General features: G+C 37.6%; 1 protein-coding gene across 1 annotated transcript; it reads right to left on the bottom strand.

Annotated features, from left to right (window-relative positions):
- Positions 1 to 11,818: 11,818 nt before the first annotated feature.
- LOC101001842 (E3 ubiquitin-protein ligase Topors-like) lies at positions 11,819 to 19,223 on the bottom strand. The gene is made up of 2 exons (XM_003911422.5): positions 19,141 to 19,223; positions 11,819 to 14,612 (listed from the first exon to the last, which is right to left on the bottom strand). The coding sequence occupies exon 2, from the start codon at positions 14,341 to 14,343 to the stop codon at positions 12,235 to 12,237; it is 2,109 nt and encodes a 702-aa protein (XP_003911471.2). The 5' UTR covers positions 14,344 to 14,612; positions 19,141 to 19,223; the 3' UTR covers positions 11,819 to 12,234.
- Positions 19,224 to 20,063: the final 840 nt, after the last annotated feature.

Below are 20,063 nucleotides of genomic sequence, written 5' to 3'. Positions count from 1 at the left end.
GTTTGAAATAAATAATGTGACTTCCATTTTCCTGATTGACTCAAGATCCTGTCAGCGTGTGAGTACAGGTGGGGTCAGAGTAACAATAATGGCCCAAAATGTCTGCTTTTTGCCATTATCTGCTGTACAGATCTTAGGCACCTGTGACATTGCTCTCACTAAGCGTTAATAGGGAGTCCATAGGAAGATCTCCTGTGTGTCGGTTCAGCTGCACAGAGTTGCTGCAATGCCCAGGTTCTTGGGCATCTGTCGTCTCCTGTCATGTATTATCCTCACAATCACTGCTTTGCTGCAGTTTTTCTAGGCACTGCCTCTGGTGCCAAAGCATTGCACATGCTCCCTTCTATACTTCATCATCCCTTTTCACCTAGCACCCAAGCAACATTACTTGTGTCACTGAAAATCAGTCCCTCATAAAAATACTCCTTCAAATCAGGTCTAAAAGCCCCATATTAGGTAGAATATGAGCTAGAATGGTATAACAAAAAGATTCCAACCCATTGTGGCTTCAGCATGATAGAAGTTTATTTCTGTCAATGTGTTTTCTAGAAGTGAGAAGCCTGGGGCTGATGTTAGTTGTTCTGTCTCGCCCAGTTCAATGAATTAGCTCCTGCCATCCTCAAAATATGGCTTTTATCTTTGTTTCCAAAATGGCTACCTTGTTAACCATTTCCCAGAGGAAAAAGGGAGACTTTGCTTAAGGAGATGACTTGTAGCTATCATAGACTTCACTTCTGTACACATACCTCTACCTGTAACTAATTCACATAGCCACACCTATTGGGACAGAAACTAGGAAATTTGTCTCGACTGGACAATCAGATGCCAAGTTAAAACTCTGGGGTTCAGAGTACCATGTGCAGATGTGTTTTGGGATCTAAGCAAGAGCACCCTGTGGAGACACTAGGGGAGGTGACACCAAACCCATGCTCTGCTTACCAAGCTATGAGCCTCAGCCCATCCTCTTTACGCAAAACCTCATCTGCTTGTCAAGCCATGTGTCCACAGGGTTATCTCTGCCCCAAAGGGCACGTTTGTTCCACTTGTACAAGGGGACTATTTAGACTAGAGGCAGTTCTGAAGACTTTTAATAAAATACATTAGCAGTCTGTATCATAGATTGTCTCTACGTAGGATTCATGTCTAGTCCATGGGGCTGAGGAGAAAGTTGGGGAGAATTTAGAAACAGACACTATTCTTTGGCCTCCAGTTTTCTCTCTCGTCTATATGAACACAATACAAAAATCTTGTTCTAACCAAAAACAGACTGATAAAAATTACCTCTTGTAAATTAACTACCTCTCTAATCTTCCCTACTAATTCATTCACCTCTTTTATTACCAATGGTCTGAATTAGCTATTATTATTCCTAAGTCACATGTAAGGAAACTGAGGCTCAGAGATATTGGGTAACTTGCCTAAGGTCACACAGCTTGTAAGGGATTAGATATGAATTTGAATCCAGGTCTGTCTGACTCCAAAGCCATTGCTGTTTTTGTTATATGACACTGCCTATTAAGTTACAAGCACTAGTACCTTCTGATAAAAAATGGGCTACTTATAATATGAACATTTTTAATAGAGAAATTCCAAGAAACAGGACATCACCAGGGCCACAATGTCATTGTGGTTTACACTTCCCATGAACTCTTTCCAATAAACATTTCATTTAAATTTAATAAAGCAGTTAATAAAGCCATAAAGGTTAATTACTAGTTAAAGGAAAAATATGACTTCACTTTGGTGAACATGTGAAAAATGAATCAACTTCTTTCTCAGTTAACCCAGGATTATACAGGCAATAAAACATGATTATGGATTTAACATGTTAATTCCCAGTAGATTTAATAGCAGTGCCGTGAAATACATGACCAATCGCTAACCCATCTGACAAGCCTTCAGACAGCACTAATCAAGATTAAATCACTTGGCCCACATGTGGATGCAATATATCTTTCAAGACAAAATGACCATAATTTTTTATCTTGGAGGTAGTATACATCCCTGGTGATAGGATGAGAAGCAGAGAAGAAAAAAGTGAGGAACACAATTTGTGATCTCAATCTGGCACCTCACTTCAGAAGCTATTTTTGAAGAAAATAACCTTTACCTTATTTTCATAATTTTAAGATTCTCTCCAGGGTTGATTGCTGGTGGAATGATTCATGCTTTACCTGTAACTTGGGGCATAAAGCAAAGCATCCACATCCCTTAAAATATTTTGCCTTTCTAAAAATAGATTACTGGCAGAGTCAGCCCTTTGTACCTCTGCTCTTACATATTTCAGCAACTCTTCAGGTTTCGTCACTGTGATTTCAACTTTTAAGAAACTGAATCCTAAATAACACCATATTTCCTTTCTCATGAATCGTACTGCCTGGTAACCGTAAAAGAAAAGTGTTGTGTTCTTTTCATTACCTGAAGATTAGGAACAGGGGTCTGAGAACTATGGGCTTTGGGCCAAATCTGGCCCACTACCAGTTTTGTAAATAAAGTTTTATTAGTACTAAGCCAAACCCTTTCAGTTATGTATCATCTCTGGCCATTTTCATGCTACAACAGCAGAGGTGGCAAGTTGTGACAGACAGTATATTTTCCCAAAGCTTAAAATATTTATTGTCTGAGCCGGGCGCGGTGGCTCAAGCCTGTAATCCCAGCACTTTGGGAGGCTGAGACGGGCGGATCACAAGGTCAGGAGATCGAGACCATCCTGGCTAACATGGTGAAACCCCGTCTCTACTAAAAAATACAAAAAAAAACTAGCCGGGCGAGATGGCGGGCGCCTGTGGTCCCAGCTACTCCGGAGGCTGAGGCAGGAGAATGGCGTAAACCCGGGAGGCGGAGCTTGCAGTGAGCTGAGATCCGGCCACTGCACTCCAGCCTGGGTGACAGAGCCAGACTCAGTCTCAAAAAAAAAAAAAAAAAAAAAAATTTATTGTCTGGCCCCTTACATAACCATTTTGCTGATTCCTGGTTAAGAGTTTCATTTTTTGTTAATTCAAATTCAACTGAAACATGGATATTTTCAGGGCCTTCTATTTCTCCCATTTATAAAGCCCATTTTTTTCCCAATTGTCTAAAGTCTCACATCAAAACTTCTTCTCACTTCACTTTTTAGTGATTAGAATTAAATATAGGGGCTTGTGCTCTAATACACAAAAGATTCTGAAAAACATGAATTCATTGCCTCTCCACCAACAACATTTTGTTGTTGTTGTTGTTGTTTTACAAGGAAACAGTACAGTGTGATGGTAAAGAGCAGAGAACTGGCTCTATACTGCTTGGCGTCAGAGCCCAGGAGATTAAACCAGCTAATATATTTAAAGGTTGATGCCACAGTTCCTTGCACATTGTATATGTTCATTAATTGCTGGTTTCTTCCTCTTCCTTTCTTCCTCCATTATTACTCATGTTACCTAGGGTAAATTTCTTAAGTCCTCTGTGCCTTGATATTTTTATCTATAAAATAGGAATGATGATAATAATAATATACCCACCTCATAGAGTTTTTGGTAGGATTTAAAAAGGTAACACAAGCAATATATTCAGAATAGTGCTGGGCACACAGTAAGCACTACACCAGTGTTGCTCACCATTATCACAATGATCTTCCTTCTCCTCTTCATCACCTTCATTTCTTTAAAAGAGGTTAGTTATGTTGGAAAGGATTAACCCATTACCCACTGGCTAATTAAAAAAAAAAAAAAGGATTTAGTTAGGTAAGTGTGAGGTATAGGATTGTAAAATCGAACCAGTCCTGTGTTTAAGTCAAGCTCTGTCACCTTGCATTTTTGGGGAGTTGGGGGTCAAACTCTTGCTTTGTCACCCAGGCTGGAGTGCAGTGGCATGCTCATGGCTTCCTGCAGGCCTGACTTCCCAAGCTCAAGCAATCCTCCTCCCACCTCAGCCTCTCAGCCTCGATAGTAGCTGGGACTTACAAGCGTGTGTAGTCACACCCAACTAATTTTTGAATTTTTTGTAGAGATGGGGTTTTCCCATGTTGCTCAGGCCAGTCTTGAACTCCTGGGCTCAAGCGATCCACCCACCTTGGCCGCCCAAAGTCCTGGAATTACAGGCGTGAGCCACTGTGCCCAGCCCACTGTTTTTGTATCTCATATATTTTATTTAGCTTCTATGCATCTGAGTTTTCACATTTGTGATATGAAGTAAACAATACAGCTCTCATCAGTGAGTTGAAGAGTCAACCAGCTAATATATTTAAAGGCTGATGTCACTGTTCCTGGCACATTGTATAGGTTCATAGTTGCTGGTTTCTTCCTCTTCTCTGCATCTGTGCCCTTGAAGGTGGCCTGACTCTCCTGAATGTGTTTCATTTCCTGATTGTTCATGCTCTGAGTTCCAATCATGCTCATTACTTCACAATTTTCCATTTGCCCGCCTCTTTTCTCTGCCTCTTTGTGATGGTAGATTTTAGTGTCACCTTGAATGGTCTAAGGGGTACCCAGATGGCTGATTTCTGGGTGTGTCTGGGGTGGGGGGGTGAGGGTGGTGTTTCCAAAAGAAGAGATTAACATTTGACTTGATAGACTGAGTAAAGAAGATCCACCTCACCAATGTGAGCAGGCATCATCCAATCTGTTGAGGCTGGAACACAACAAAAAGCCAGAGAAAGGGAAAATTCCCTCCACTCCTTGGCCTGGGACATCCATCATTCCTTGCCCTTGGCCATGGGATGTCCTGGTTCTTGGGCCTTTGGACTCTGAGACTTGCACCAGCACCCACTCCCTGATTCTCAGGCTTTTGGCTTGGGACAGGGAGTTATACCATCATCTCCTCTGGTTCTCAGGCCTTTGAAGTTAGACTGAATTACACCGCTGACTTTCCTGGGTTTCCCATTTGCAAATGGCATAACGTGGGACTTGTTCAGCCTTCAAAATTCTACGAGCTAATTCCCATAATAAATTCCCTCATATATATCCATGTATATCCTACTGGTTTTTCTTATCTGGAGAATTCTGATTAATACACTCAATTAATACACTTAATTTGTAGTGCGCTAATTCTTGTGTTCAGACCAACCTGTGTTTTCTCATATGATAAACCTTTAATAATGACAATAGTAATAACAGCTTGTTTATGCTCTTTCTCACTCTCTCTCCTCCCCCCTGCTCGCTGCCCCACATATAAACGTATGTATCTACCACTATGTGCCAGGCAATGTTTTAAGAATTTTACATTTTATTGAACCCTCATAACCACCCTTTGGGTCAGATACTATTGTTATCTCCATTCTATAGATGAGGAAATTGAGCAATGGAGGTTCCAAAAGTTGACCAAGTTCATATAGTTAATAGGCACAGAGTAAGGATTTAACTCCAGGCAGTCTATCCCTGGAGTCCATGCTTTTAGCCACTATACTATTCTGCTTCCCTAAATGCTTTACAAAATCTTAATGGACTTCGTAAACATACTCTACCAATGCATTTCTGCCTCGGTATATGCATTCATGTGTGTTTCATGTATGGAATATCCATCCATTTTTACACATACAATGTGAAATGTATATAGTGTACGTGTATTTTTTCTAAAAATAAACTCATTCAAGTAGTAAATAAGGAATAACTATTTAAATTCATTAATTGTATTCTATTTACACTACTGTCAACCTCAAATTTTTATTTGACCTGAAATCTTATTTATTATAGTAACCATTATCGGCTACTCCATGATAACAAACTTATTTAAAAATTTTGGTCAAATAATAATTTATAGCTGGCATTCACTTCTAAAACTGTTATTTTAAAGAAGTGATTCTCAAAATATTCTGCATATAAAGCACCAGGGGATAATATTAAAATTTAATTTCTGATTTGGGTTGGGGCCCATGATTCTGAATTTCCATCAAGTAGCAAGTATCTTTTGATGATATAGTACACGAAGACTTTCATGTTAACATGTAAGTGATTATCTATATATGGGCATCCTTTGGAATCTCCTTGGGCTTTACTTTGCCTGGGCACAGTTGATTGACTTTCAGGTTCAAATACAAAAGAGTGATTGAAATGGATCATATTGGATTTCATGGCAAGGGTCCTTTTTGAGTCACTGTTTCCTCATGATGCCTCCTACAACCACTGATCCTATTCAATTCATATCTAAAATTTTGTTCTGTATCCTTCATCATCAATTTTTTCCAGTCAGCATTAACTAAGCACTTACTATGTGCTAGGCTGGTCCTTTTCTTGAAGAAGTTCTCATTCTTAAGGGAAGGATATAGGGAGAGTGAACTCAGACATGCAAGCTAAAAATAGCAAAATAAGTATTTTTGGTTTTACAATAGAAGTTCGAGGGCACAGGCTGGGCACAGTGGCTCATGTCTGAAATCCTAAAACTTTGGGAAGCCGAGGCAGGCAAATTGTTTGAGCCCAGGAATTCAAGACCAGCCTGGCAACATGGCGAAGCCCCATTTTTACAAAAAACACAAAAATTAGCCAGGTGTGGTGGCACGTTCCTGTAGTTCCAGCTACTTGGGAGACTGAGACAGGAGGAGGTTGAGGCTGCAGTGATCCATGCTCACATTATTGTACTGCAGCCTAGATGACAGAATGAGACCCTGTCTCAATTAAGAAAGAAAAGAAAAGAAAAGAAAAGAAAAGAAAACAAAAGAAAAGAGGGGAGGGGAGGGGAGGGGGAGAGGAGAGGAGAGGAGAGGAGAAGAGAGGAGAGAAGGAAACAGAAGTTTGAGGGCACAAAGAAAGTGATTGTTCACTTCTAACAGCTTGACAGTTGGGAAAATATAAAGTAAAACTTCAAAAAGATTCTGTCCCTTAAATGGATTATAGAAAGTGTTCTCTAAACAATAGAGGAGCAAAGACTTTGGAAGCTAAGAAGTTAGCATGAAGTTGGGCAATGACCTGACCTGATTCAGAAACTGACTTGCTACTGGTATTGTTGAATTTTAATTAAAAAGAAAAAAAGCAAAGAATCTGTTATAGTAGAGACTGGAAAAGTATTGAAGGGTTAAGCAGGGGAGTGATTATCACTGCTTTGCATTTATGCACCTATTGTTCTGAGTTATAAGTATATATAAGCAATAGGTATATATGCATAATCCTCATATCTCAAAATATGTTTTATGTAATATACAAACTAATATTTATAACATATTTGTTTGTTATGAAGCCTAATATTAAAATATACCTGTCAACCCACTATGCAGCTTTATACTTTGAATATTACTGAAACTCTTGAAGCTGTGTTCAGATACTTTCTAATTTACATTAATAAATAATGAGACAAAACTGCACGTGACAGCATTTCCATACAATGTTCTAAAATTTTACATTGGAGCGCTTAATAACGTGACAAAATTTCTTATCAGTCCTTAGCTGTAAAATACTTTCAGCTGCTCAACAGTCACTTTGATGTGAATAACTTAATTAAATCAAACATCGAAGATTGATAGCATATTCAAAATGGAAAGAAATCTAGAGATCCTCTAGCAGAGCGTTTCCAAGTCCAAATTGTATTACAGTCCGGTAAACCACTTAAAATCCACTCTAGACCTCAATAATGTGACAAAGAAGTCCAGATGAGCGTGAAAGATGAGCCCAGTCAAAGCCACTGGCACGGAGAAGAGTGAGGAAGGCTCAGATGCAAAGCAATAGCATTGTTTTACAAAATATCAGATCAGTGATTCAAAAAGGGACTGAACCAATTACATTTAACTGAGGTGATAACTGAGTTGCAGAGAAGTTAGCTTATCCTATATCATACAGTTCAATAATACCAAACCAATTAGAGAAAATATGTTTATTGAACAACAACATGGAAGACACTGGAGTAAGTGTTGTGATGGAGACACATTTTGCCTAAGACAAGGAAGTTATAATCTATTTTATTGGTAAGAGATGATGTGTGCAGATAACGGTGTGTTCCTATGCATGATGTATATGTATGTATGTCTGTGCTTGTGTGTTTGTCTACCAGGACAAATGGGTGGAGGAATGGATTGAAGCTAAAGGATTCTCTGTGCGACAGGAACCAATGAAGAATTTTAGGCAGGCAAATTACATGAATACATGTGTAATATTAGAATGACAGGGCCAGGCGCGGTGGCTCACGCCTGTAATCCCAGCACTTTGGGAGGCCGAGGCGGGCGGATCACGAGGTCAGGAGATCGAGACCATCCTGGCTAACATGGTGAAACTCCGTCTCTACTAAAAATACAAAAATTAGCGGGCGTGGTGGCGGGCGCCTGTAGTCCCAGCTACTCAGGAGGCTGAGGCAGGAGAATGGTGTGAACCCGGGAGGCGGAGCTTGCAGTGAACCGAGATGGTGCCACTGCACTCCAGCCTGGGCGACTCCATGTCAAAAAAAAAAAAAAAAAAGAATGACAGTAGCAGTATGGATGATTACCTGGAGAAAGAGAGCCCAGACTCAGGGAAAGAAGTTAGGAGGATACTGTAAGTGTTCCACTGTGCACAGGTGGAAAGCCCTTTCTAAGATGTATCTGTGGGGATTGATAAATTCTCATTTGTTAAAAGATGCACAATGGAAAGCTATAAGTATTAATAATTCATTCATTTTTATATTCACTCCTGACAATGACTTTCAAGTATTTTCAGACACCTCATTTCTCCTTACCTGCTTTTTATTAGACAGATAAAATATACCTGAAGGAGTATCACTCCAAAGAGCACTAGGGAGTCAAGGACAGAGATAAAAACTGGTCCTGGACCTCCAAGGTTTCAGCTGACTCACACGCCGTAGAAGATGTTGTGTGAACTGAGCCATAGGTATTGAAAATCAGTCACCTGCCTACTCCCAGCTGGCTGAGATGAACCCCATTGGCATCAAAAGGACAATTCAGGGTGAACTTGGGAAAGAGGAATTGGTTTTTATCCTTATAAATAAATAGAAGTGACCCTTTGGCACCTCATCCTGTATGATTATGTTAGTATTCTGGATTTTGAATGAAAAAGTGCTCTCAGTAGCAGAGAAGACTAGGTGTTTAAGGGTTATAAGTATTTCTGAATTGGATTTGAAAAATTCAGTCAACCAGAATAAGCTATAAAAAGGCAAAGCATGGGCAGTTAGAACTACAGTTTTACTCTCAGCTCTGTTGCTTGTTATGATATAATCTCTTTGAAACTCATTTTCCTTGTTGACAAGATAAGTGTAATTAATCCAACCTTACTCACTTTTTGTGATAGTAAAATGACGTAGTGTTTGTGAATGTGTTCACCAGAGGATGTGAAAGATGATAAAAATGGCAGCAACATCTAAAAAGTAGATAGTACCAGGTTGTGGTTTAAGATCATTTACTTGAGTTGGGGCCATCTAGGTTGGAGTTCAAACCACAACATTTACTAGCTTTCCTCATTGATAAAATGTGGATTAAAGTACTGCCTCATAGAATTTGTATGTGTGTGTGTATATCACAAATAGTAAACTTTCAATATTTGTTATTGTCACGGTGTTTTCATTAAATATATATTCCCATCCATGAAATGCTCTTTCCATATTTAATGGCATGACATTTTTGATTCATTAGAAAATTTATTTGACTCTTTAATGAGTCTTGACATCTTTGAGATAGACTGAAATTTAGAAAACATCCAGTCAAATTTTTCACATTATTGGAATCCAGCCAAGCATGAACACTTCTAAGGATGAGAATTCCTTTTCTCCATTGGCCTCTTTCGCCACTCTTAAAGGAACCATATGACTAGTCTAATAGGAAAGGCTTTCTTTGATTAAGTAGAAATCACCTTCCTGAAACTTTACCCTTAAAAGAAGCCAGATTTGCTCTCCAAATTATTTACAAAAATACACTTTCCTTTAAAACAATCATTTGTGTATTTGAAGACATTGACATGTCTACTTTGCTTTTCTTTACCAAGAGAAATTCTCTACATCTTTGAATGCAGCCTAGCATTACTGGCTCATAAGTATACTTTTGACTACAATAACAGTTTTACTTTCTTTTTTATAAACTGCTGCTAGACTGTGGTGTTCTGAACTACTATAAATTGATTTCATGTTTCTAATTTCAGGACTTTGCATATATTTCCATGAATCTCTACCATGAAAGGTTTAGCTAATGGTTGATAGTAGAAAGCTCACCTAACTTGATAAGAGGTTACATACAAAAAAAGGGGAAATATGGCAATGTTTACAACTAAATTTACTGGAATACCTGTATTTCTGTTACGTGGGGTTTTCTAAGATTTCTTTAGAAATGTGTCTTTATTCTTTTTCAAAAGAGTTAAGAAAGTAAATAAAATTCTGTTTAAGTATCACAAATTTGAATTTTGAGTCCTGTGCTAACTTTAGGTGCTCTGTGACTGCTGTGGACTCAGCCTGGTTTCATGCCAGTTTACAACTTGGCATCAGCTTCCCTTCTCAGCGTATCTCTCAGGATCTTCCAGCTACATTAGAAGTGGAGTTCTAGACAATTTCATTTTTCTTCCTTTTCTTCAGGTCTCTCCTTTTTCTTGATAGCCCTTGCCAATAAATTCACCTGGTAAACTCCTACTCACCTTTTAGGACCATACCCATATATGACTTCCAAAAAGTCTTCAGAAACTTCCCCAAGACAATTATTGCCCCCTGTTCATTCTCTAACAGACTCCATTGTGCCAATTCACAGTGCCTTGCTTGATTGAAAGTAAATAAAAATCCTGATTAAATAAAGGAGGCATACAGGAAATGCACTGACACAATACTTAGGGAGGGTTAAAATAATACAGCCACATAAAAGATAGAATGACAGCTTGGGTTCTAGAAGATCCAGGTCGTACTTCTTCACCTGACTCATCTCACTTTACTCTGTTAGCTTTCTCCTGTCTTACCTCAAACTGACTTTCTCATACTGAGAAATACAGCTCTTGATAGTATTAGGTTGGTGCAAAAGTAATTTTTGTCATTACTTTTAGTGGCAAAAACTGCAATTACTTTTGCACCAACTTAATATCTAAACTTTAAATTTCTCACCATACGCTGACAGGGAAAAAGAATGATCCTTTTGTTCAGAACTAGTTTGAGAAATACCAGGGAAATACTATATTGTGCGGCCAGAGGGGCAAAATACTGATTAGCTTGGTTTAAGTAGCCACCATCATTGTGCCATGGTACTATAGATGGAGAATCAGAGTTATCTAAAAGAAAAAAAATGGTATCTAATGAAGACATCTGGATGTCAGGGCATGTGGAGGTACAGTTTTCAAGAGAGAGTGATAGTAAAAAGTGTGCCAAAAATTCCACAGATGCTCATTTTTACCTATTTATTTACATCTATTTTGGTAACTAGGCTGTGAAATACTTTAAGACAATACCTATACCTTAAGACAGTGACCCTGCCTTTATTTTCCAGGGACTAAAAATGCATTAGGTCTAAAATCTAATAGACCTCAATAGATATTATTATTTTTTAAATAACTGATATGGTTTGGCTCTGTGTCCCCATCCAAATTTTATCTTGAATTGTAATCCAAATTGTAATTCCCACATGTTGGGGAAGGGACCTTGTGGGAGGTAAATGGATTATGGTGGCAGTGTCCGCATGCTGTTCTCATGATAGTGAGTTCTCATGAGATCTGATGGTTTTACAAGGGGCATTCTCCACCTTTGCTCTGCACTTCTCTCTCCTGCTGCCATGTGAAGAAAGATGTTTTTGCTTCCCCTTCCGCCATGATTGCAAGTTTCCTGAGGCCTCCCCAGGCATGCTGAATTGTGAGTCAATTAAACCTCTTTCTTGGATAAATTATCCAGTCTCAGGCAGTTCTTTATAGCAGTGTGAGAACAAACTAATACAATAACACATGTGTTTAGTAACATACTTATGAATAACTTGTGTTAGGAAACTTATACTTTTATTGTTAGTATAATCTTCAGGGTGTTTGGAACTTTGAGCAGTCAATCTTTACAGTTAAATCTAGAAGCAAAAAAAAAGTCAAATATTTTAATAATTGATTTCATAAGAAAAAATGTAGGGAGAAATATTTACATATATGACCAATTTAATGATTTGCATTTGTCTCCAAAGTCAACTTTGAATGTAATAACCAGGCTTTTACTTTCAGTTATAAAGTGATGGATAAATCTTTTCAATAATATTTTTAGATTATATTCATACTCTTTGAAAGTATGAATAACTAGCTTGGTGGCTAGTTTAGTAGACTGATTTGCCTTTTAAAACAATTTGCACCTATGTTTCTGATAGTACGTTTCTTTTGTATTGTTTCTTGACCCAGTGAATATTCTGAAGATTCAAATGCTGTTTTTGGTGGATTTGCCTCCTGCAGGAGGGTGCACACTCAGACCACTCATTTGTCTTATATCATCCAGATTGACCAGTTTATCATTGACATCCTCTGTGATGTGTATGTCTGAATAATGGCATTTGGTTTTTCTGTGCCTAGCTGCTCTGGTTCTTCCAGTTCTAGGAAATGTTGTTTTTTGCTTTATCTCCTGTTTACTTGGGGATCTGTGTTCCTGGAGATGTAGGCATGTGGGACTGTTACCGTGTCTTCCTGCTTGGGAAGCACCTTCACTTTTAGAAGGACACTTGGGTCTCTTCCCAGCAGTTGAAGAAAGCTTCACGTATTGGACTGTGGTTGAAGATGGCCTCCCATAGTTTGATTCATTGCCATGTGTGTGCTTTTCTTTTGAGGGCTCACAGCATATATTCTGGGTGAAGTGTTCACTTCTGTGACTTCCTCTCAGAGAGAGATTACTTGATTCTCTGCTTACAGATCTCTTTCTAGATCCAACACACCAGGATTTGGATCTGTGAGTATTGGACCTTGATCGTCTTTGGATTCTTCTCCTGGAGTGTGAACCAATTTCTACAGATTGGGAGAGTTGTCTACATTTCATCCTCTTTTTTCTGAAAGAACTCAGTTTCCTGCCATCTCTCTCAGGAGAAAAGGCATTTTCTGAAATGCAACTCCAAGAGGTGTCTCTCTCTCTGGATTTGCAACTTTTCAAGGATCTTTCTCTGGACAGTCTTTGAATGGTCTTTGGTGAAGGATCTGAGTATTTGTTATTTTCTTCTTCTTTTTTCTGAAAGTTTTTCTTCTGGCCAAGGCTCAAACCCTTTCTTTCTCTCAAACTATATTTCTGTGGATGAACCTGATTAGAAATTGCGGGGGTACTGAAGGTGTGTGCGGTTGTGTCACTCTTTCCCAGATCGTGGACATGATCAGGAAACAACTTTATCCCTTCTGTCTTTTTCTCTTGAACTTTTTTTTTGCAATTCAGTAAGCCTGGGCACCTTTCCCTTGGAGTAGCCCACTTCTGGAGTATATTATTCATAGAAATGGTGCTTTTGTGGTCACCTGATTCTGCTTTGTCTTTGATTCCACCATAGATTTTGCTTACTGTTTCATCATAGACTGGTGGGATTTCAGATTTCTTCAAGGAAAAGTTACCATTTGGAAACTGTTTCAAGCCTGACAGGGGCCTCTCCTCTTTATCCCATTGACCTTGGGTGTTTTTAGACTGCTTTGTATTATGTTGAGATATCAGTAGAGTGTGATCCTTAGGCGGAGGTGAAACAAGAGCTGATACAAGGGGCTTCTTGTTTACATATGGTGAAGCAGCAGAGCATTGATAGATGGCTCGCTGGTCATAGGTGTCCATGTTGTAAGGTGAATGAACAAAACTAATAAACTCATGTAGGAAATGGTGGGTGTGTTGTAAGAGATAAGGTTCCAGGAGGTGAATGAAGGACTCACTGTCCAAGTCATATTCTGTCATATGATGGAGGATGGTGGTTAGGATGTTCTTCACTGTGTAGCCATAATTTCCATAAACAGCTGTTAGTTCCCGTTTCAGCCATGGAACCAGCCGGTGTAGGCAACCAGGGTTTCTTTTAAAATAATTAGCCGTAAAGTGCTTATGAGGTTTGTGGCCTCGAACATGCGTCACCCAAATTCCAGAATAATACAGAGCTCTTCTGAACTTCATAACCACCTGATCTCTAAAGTAGCTCAGGGACATGGAGTTTGGCTGGAACTTCCCACTATCCCCAAACTCTCTCAGTAACTCTTGGATAGTCCGCTCTCTCAATGGCTTGATTTTCCTTTTGATATCCTCAAGGCTCCAAATGGGATGATTGTTTTGAGAAGAACCCACATAGCTTTCCTCATCTGAGGGAAGAACTGCTGAGTCTTCTTTGTTATCACTCTCTGGCTTGGTGGGACAACACTGAGAAGGAAAGTACTGCATGCTAGAAGAAAGCATGGATTTCTTCCTTGATCTTGAATGTAAAGAGCCATTACCACTCTCATGGGAACAGGGGTTCCAATCAGACTCATTCTGAGGATGCTCTGAACAATTAGGACACTCACAGTCAGATGAGAGATCTAATGACATTGCTGTTATATTGGATTATATATTTCACAGTCGAATACGAGAAAGATTGGCTCAAATCAATTCCTCACTTGCCATGAAAAATGTCTTTTAAAAGCACTCCATTCATGTTTTCATAATACATTTTATCTCCATGGAATAAATGGAGAATAAAGTTAAACAAACTATTCCTCAAATTAATAATAATGTGCTCATAAAACCCAATGTAGATAAGGCAATGGGGATACAGGCATAGATTTTCTTTTTCTTTCTCAGATTAGTTGTTGCAAACTCTGAAAAGCAAATTAGAAATAAACATCAAAGTTTAAGTACTATATTCTTTGATTTAGCAATTCTAATTCTATAAATTTAATCTAGCTGTTGGAACCATATATATGGAACTTATATGTGTGTGTGTGTGTATATATATGTTGACTTTATTTTTGTAACAACAAGAAACTGAAAACAACTTAAATATCCATCAGTAGGGGACTTGTTAAATAAATGATATTTCATTCATAGTATTTAATATTATACAGCCATTCAAAACATGATACAAAGTACATGTTAATATAAGAAGATTGCTGAGTACATTTTTAAATTAAAAAGCTTATATAGAAGTATGAAAGACTGTTATAAACTCTTAAACAGTAAGCATTAATTTCTGTAAGCATTGTGAACTCAAAACCTGAAAAGTTTTTCTATTAGGAATAACAAAATAATGCTAGCTATAATAATTATGTATATACATACACACACATATATGTGAGTGTGTGTGTGAGACTGTGTGTGTGTGTGCATGTATGTGTATGCTAAGTTGAGAGGAAATAAGCAAAATTGCCAGACATTAAAGAACCAGAGATAATGAGGAATCCAGAAAAGGAAGTGAGTTCTAATACCGCTAGTTATCCATATCTGGTATTCTTGAGCTTTAATTCTGATAGAACTGATAGCTGCAGATGATCAGAGACAAAGAATGGATTCTGTTGAAGGTTAAATATTTAATAGGAAACCCCTCCCTAAATCTGTGTATCCAAATGTTTACAGTCTTGCAAAAGGGCGAATTTGAAAAACCAAAAAATCACCCCACAAAAGAGTCAACAAGAAATCTTAGAAGAGCTATAACTAGAAACAAGTCAGTGTGTTTGCAGACTAAATTCAAACAATCAGTTTTCTTAAAAATCTCAAGAGCATAATTTATTTTGAGTTCCATACTGATCCCAGGCAACTAGTATAGGCAAAGCCAAATTTTCTCTGGAGGAATGCAGCTTAAATCCAGGTCTCATGACACATTTCCCATAAATTAGTTCACAATCAAAAATCACCAACAAACAAAAAATCGGTCATCATATGCATTAGTCCACAGAAATAACAGAGAGCAAATTTGGCTCCTAAAGGAACTAGAAAATTATACACTGAGTATGTTCAAACAAATAAAGGTGTTTTGAAAGTGTTATCAAAAAAAAGAGTGTATAAAATATGACAAAAGGGATTTGAAACATAACCAGATAGCATTTCAATAAATAAAAATAAAAATATTGAAATTTTAAAATGAATGGATAAAATAAACACAAAATAGACATAGATGAAGAGAGTTATTAGTACATTAAGATGGAGATCTGAAAGAATGCATAGAATGCATCACAGAGAGAAAAAGAGATGGACATTTGGAAGATAAAGACAACTTTTAAGTAAGACTGTTTAAGATGTTTAGGAAATAATAGAGAAAATGAAGGAAAAGTGATATTCAAACATATCTAACAACTTTCTGGAATGTGTAAAATAGGTAAATCATCAGTTTCAGAATTATGATAAATTCCATGTATAATAACTAAAAAGAAATCCCCTCTAAAATAGATCAAAGTAAAACTGTTGAACGCCAAAGATGAAGTGACTGCCCAGTTGTAATTATATAAATCAAACAAAAAAAGACTATATCTTCAAAGTACCGATTAAAGCAAACCTGTCATCTTGGAAATATATATCCAATGGAAGTGCCTTTCAAGGATTAGTTCAAAATTTGAATTTTGAGAGAAAGACATTTGTGAGAAACTAAACCCCAAAAAAGTTAAAGACCAACCAACCCTTTCTAAAAGAACATGTGAAAGATGTAGTTCAGAAGGAAAATTGTACAAAAATGACTACAGAAGGAATTGATGAAAGACGAAATGGTAAACAAAAATGGTAAAAATATGGATCAAACTAAGCAAGACATGTATGAAACAACATTATAAATGTCTATATTGTGGGATTAAAATGAAAATAAAGCTCCAATATAAAAAAAGTTGGAAGGTGAGTAATTGAACTCAAAACATTTTAAAGTTTTTGTTTTATTATGAAGCTTAAGATATGTATGAAATTTAGACATAGTTAAATATATATATTAAAATATCTACAATAAACACTAAAATAATAGAAATGGGCTACATACAAACTTGTAAAAAGGAGAGACAGTGGAATTAAAGAGGAAAACATCAATGAAATTCAATATAAAAATAAAATAAGCAAGTCAAATAATGAATAAAATAGAATTTCATATGTAAATTTTAAAATAATAAATATAAAATTTAAATGGACATTCTTATGGGGCAAAACTGCTTGTAAAGAAATCAATGGAATTGATGAACCCTGAAATGAAGATAGTGTTTCTTACCAGGTGTTAGAGAGGGAGATAAATGCCATCAAGAAGAGACATGCAGGGGTCTTCAAAGGTGGTAGATGTGTTCTATTCCTTAGCCAAGGGGGTGGGTATTATGCATTTACTTTATTGTTACTATTTAAAACTTACATATGTTACACATCTTTTCTAATATTTAATTAAATTTTTAATTCAAAAAAGATACACAGCACATGCTTGGATATATACCGAAAATTTCTGGACAGCTATACAAAAGATGCCAATATAGATGTAGATAGTTGAATTTGATACAAGGACAGGAAAACAAAGCTTACATGTAGTTTCCAACTTATACTCAAAATGTAATTTTTTAAACCATTCACATGTATTATTTTCCTAATTAAAAAACTAGCTAAAAATAAAATCATATATCACATAAAATACATCTCGAAATCTTGGTCTACACATTTTGAGTATTTTGGGCTGGCATGTTTGATGAAAAATTGCTCACATTTTTAATAGTTAATATTTTTCATTTAGTTTGATTTCTCATTATCTTTGACATTTTTCCATGATATAATCTACTTCTAGTTTTTTATTTTTATTTTTATTTTTTGAGACAGAGTCTCACTCTTTCACCCAGGCTGGAGTGCAGTGGCACCATCTTGGCTCACTGCATCCTCCGCCTCCCAGGTTCAAGTGATTCTCCTGCCTCTACCTCCTGAGTAGCTGGGATTATAGGCACCTGCCATCACACCTGGCTAATTTTTGTATTTTTAGTGGAGACAGGGTTTCACCATGTTGGGCAGGCTGATCTCGAACTCCTGACCTCAGGTGATCTGCCTGCCTCGGCCTCCCTAAGTGCTGAGATTACAGGTGTCAGCCACCGTGCCTGGAAAACTTCTAGTTTTTTAACTCATAGAATACTAGAGTTGGAAAGAACTTCAGAGATTATATTGTGTAGTAGTTTTCAAGACTTTTGAAGGCAAAGAACTCTTGTAATAAAATCATACTGTGCAACACATTAAACATAACTCAGTCCGGTCTCTACCTCCCAACTTCCTCAGCACTGCCCACCTCACCCCATGCATGGTTCTCCAATACAGCTCCACTAAATTATTAGGGTCACAATGGAGTTTAGCTTTACAAAACTCTCATCTACTTCACATCTAACTAGTGCAGAAATCTGTATAACCCATAGCAGATTGTTACCTGGTTTCTGTTCCAATTCTGCCTCACAACTTTAGGTATTCTTAGACATGGTTCATTGCATTTCGCTGCAGCTTGGTCTAAGGATAAAGTTTTTCCTTGCTGCTAGCTAAAATCTTTTGTTATATAACTTCAAATTACTAGGCCAAACTGTGTCCTGGCTCAAATTTCCCATTCTTCTCCCTAGCCACACTAATCCCTTCCACCAAACTATGAGAGTCTCTCACATGTGAAGGCAGTTAGCTTATGGCCCCACATGACACAACCCTCTGACCATAGCAACTGGGGTCTCTGTCCTGGCCTCCCCAATTTGGAACTACTTTAGGACCTCTTCCATCTGTGCCCTTTCACAGAGGGGAGGAGCTGATGAAACTAAGGCTGTCTGTACTCCCTTTGCCCCATAGATGATCCTTCTGTTTTCTAGAACTCCTAAATTTCTTGCCTAAACAGTCCTTCTACGGCCTGCACTAACCTCATTCTAGGTCTATCCTCAAGGGCAGACCACATGGTCAACATACACAAACCTAGAGTAGAGAAGTGGACATCAGGTGAGTGGATGGAATTTGTGAATGGAGACTGGAGTGCAAGAGGCTACTTATGATGCTAGATATAAAAGGGACAGGATGCAGATAATGAGGTTTTCCATTTGTACTTTTACCTCAACCCCCACAAATATTAAGAGCAATCCTACTCTCAAAACTTATTTTTCCAATCTTTTCATTTCTACTGTCTTCGAGCTGATTTTTATGATAGCTAATCCAATTCCTGCTAATACTAGGTTGCTAAATAAAAAATAACCTGTGTCTAGATCCCTCTAAGTTAAACAGTTTTAGTGAATTATTAATTTTTAAGCAAATATAGCGAAGCTGATTGCCTAACTTCCATCCCTTCTGTTGAGGTTTCAAGCCATCCTTTCCAGAGGTAATGCTTTCACCAAGTCTTCATTCACCTTGAAAGTAAAAATGACAGAAATTTACATTATTTAGCAAATTTACCTCCTGGAGGATTTGGAGGTATCCGCAGTCATTTGAGCCTTAGCTTGCTGGATTAATTTGGTTGTAGTGGATCACCTCTGTTTTGTTTGCCTTAGAGACAGAATTTAGAACACAGGGCAAGTTCTGCTATGGTCTAGGCAAAGAGAGAGCTCCAAGTTTTCCATGAAGCTTGGCATATTTTGTTTCCCAGCACTGTCCCAAGTGCCTTTAAGATGCAATCCTGAATAAAATGGGACTCATATCCATGACTTAGAGGGTGGCAGAACTCTTTGTTTCAGTAGACCAATCAGAGCCAATGTTCTAACATGCAGTCTGATTCAGAACAGAGCAACAGTGCTTGGTGCAATATCACTTTTCCTGATGAATGAATTCTCCAAAGTAAAAGCTGCTGATGTCCTAATAATATTTGGATTTAAATTATTTAATAAGAAAATTGTCACTTTCTCTTGAAAGTTATGAATAAACCTGTGAGCATGTATGTGAGGTGGGTTGATCAACATCTTGGTTGGTTGTGTACCAACATTTTGGACTCAAAATGATACAAATTTGTTGATTATTTTTTCAGGCCCTTTACTCATCCGTGGCTAAATACCAGTTAATACAAAAAACAAAATTGGAAGGTCACTTAAAATAGAACATTCTTCTTTTCTGTTGCTTTTATGACTGATAAGCTCGCTTAAAGTTTAGTCATGCTTACCCAGGTTATTCAACCTCTCTCAGATCCAGAACGAAACCAGTTTAGCTCACAGGATATTTGGAGGGATTATATGAGCTACTCTGTGTTAGTGCTTGGCATCTAATAACAGTTCAATAGAATAGACATTTTAATGTTATTTTTAGCGTGCTTCATTGAGAATGCCCAAGACAGTGCATCATCTTTTATAAAAATTGTGTTTTGTGTGATTTTTTTAACCCAAAATTGA

The sequence above is a fragment of the Papio anubis genome, chromosome 13 (assembly GCF_008728515.1).
Source record: "Papio anubis isolate 15944 chromosome 13, Panubis1.0, whole genome shotgun sequence".
NCBI lineage: Eukaryota > Metazoa > Chordata > Mammalia > Primates > Cercopithecidae > Papio > Papio anubis.
This window is presented reverse-complemented; position numbering and strand designations above follow the sequence as displayed.

What these genes read in the sequence shown, in the direction of transcription:
- LOC101001842 (XM_003911422.5), bottom strand. Translation starts at nt 14,343, where the DNA reads ATGTCATTAGATCTCTCATCTGACTGTGAGTGTCCTAATTGTTCAGAG.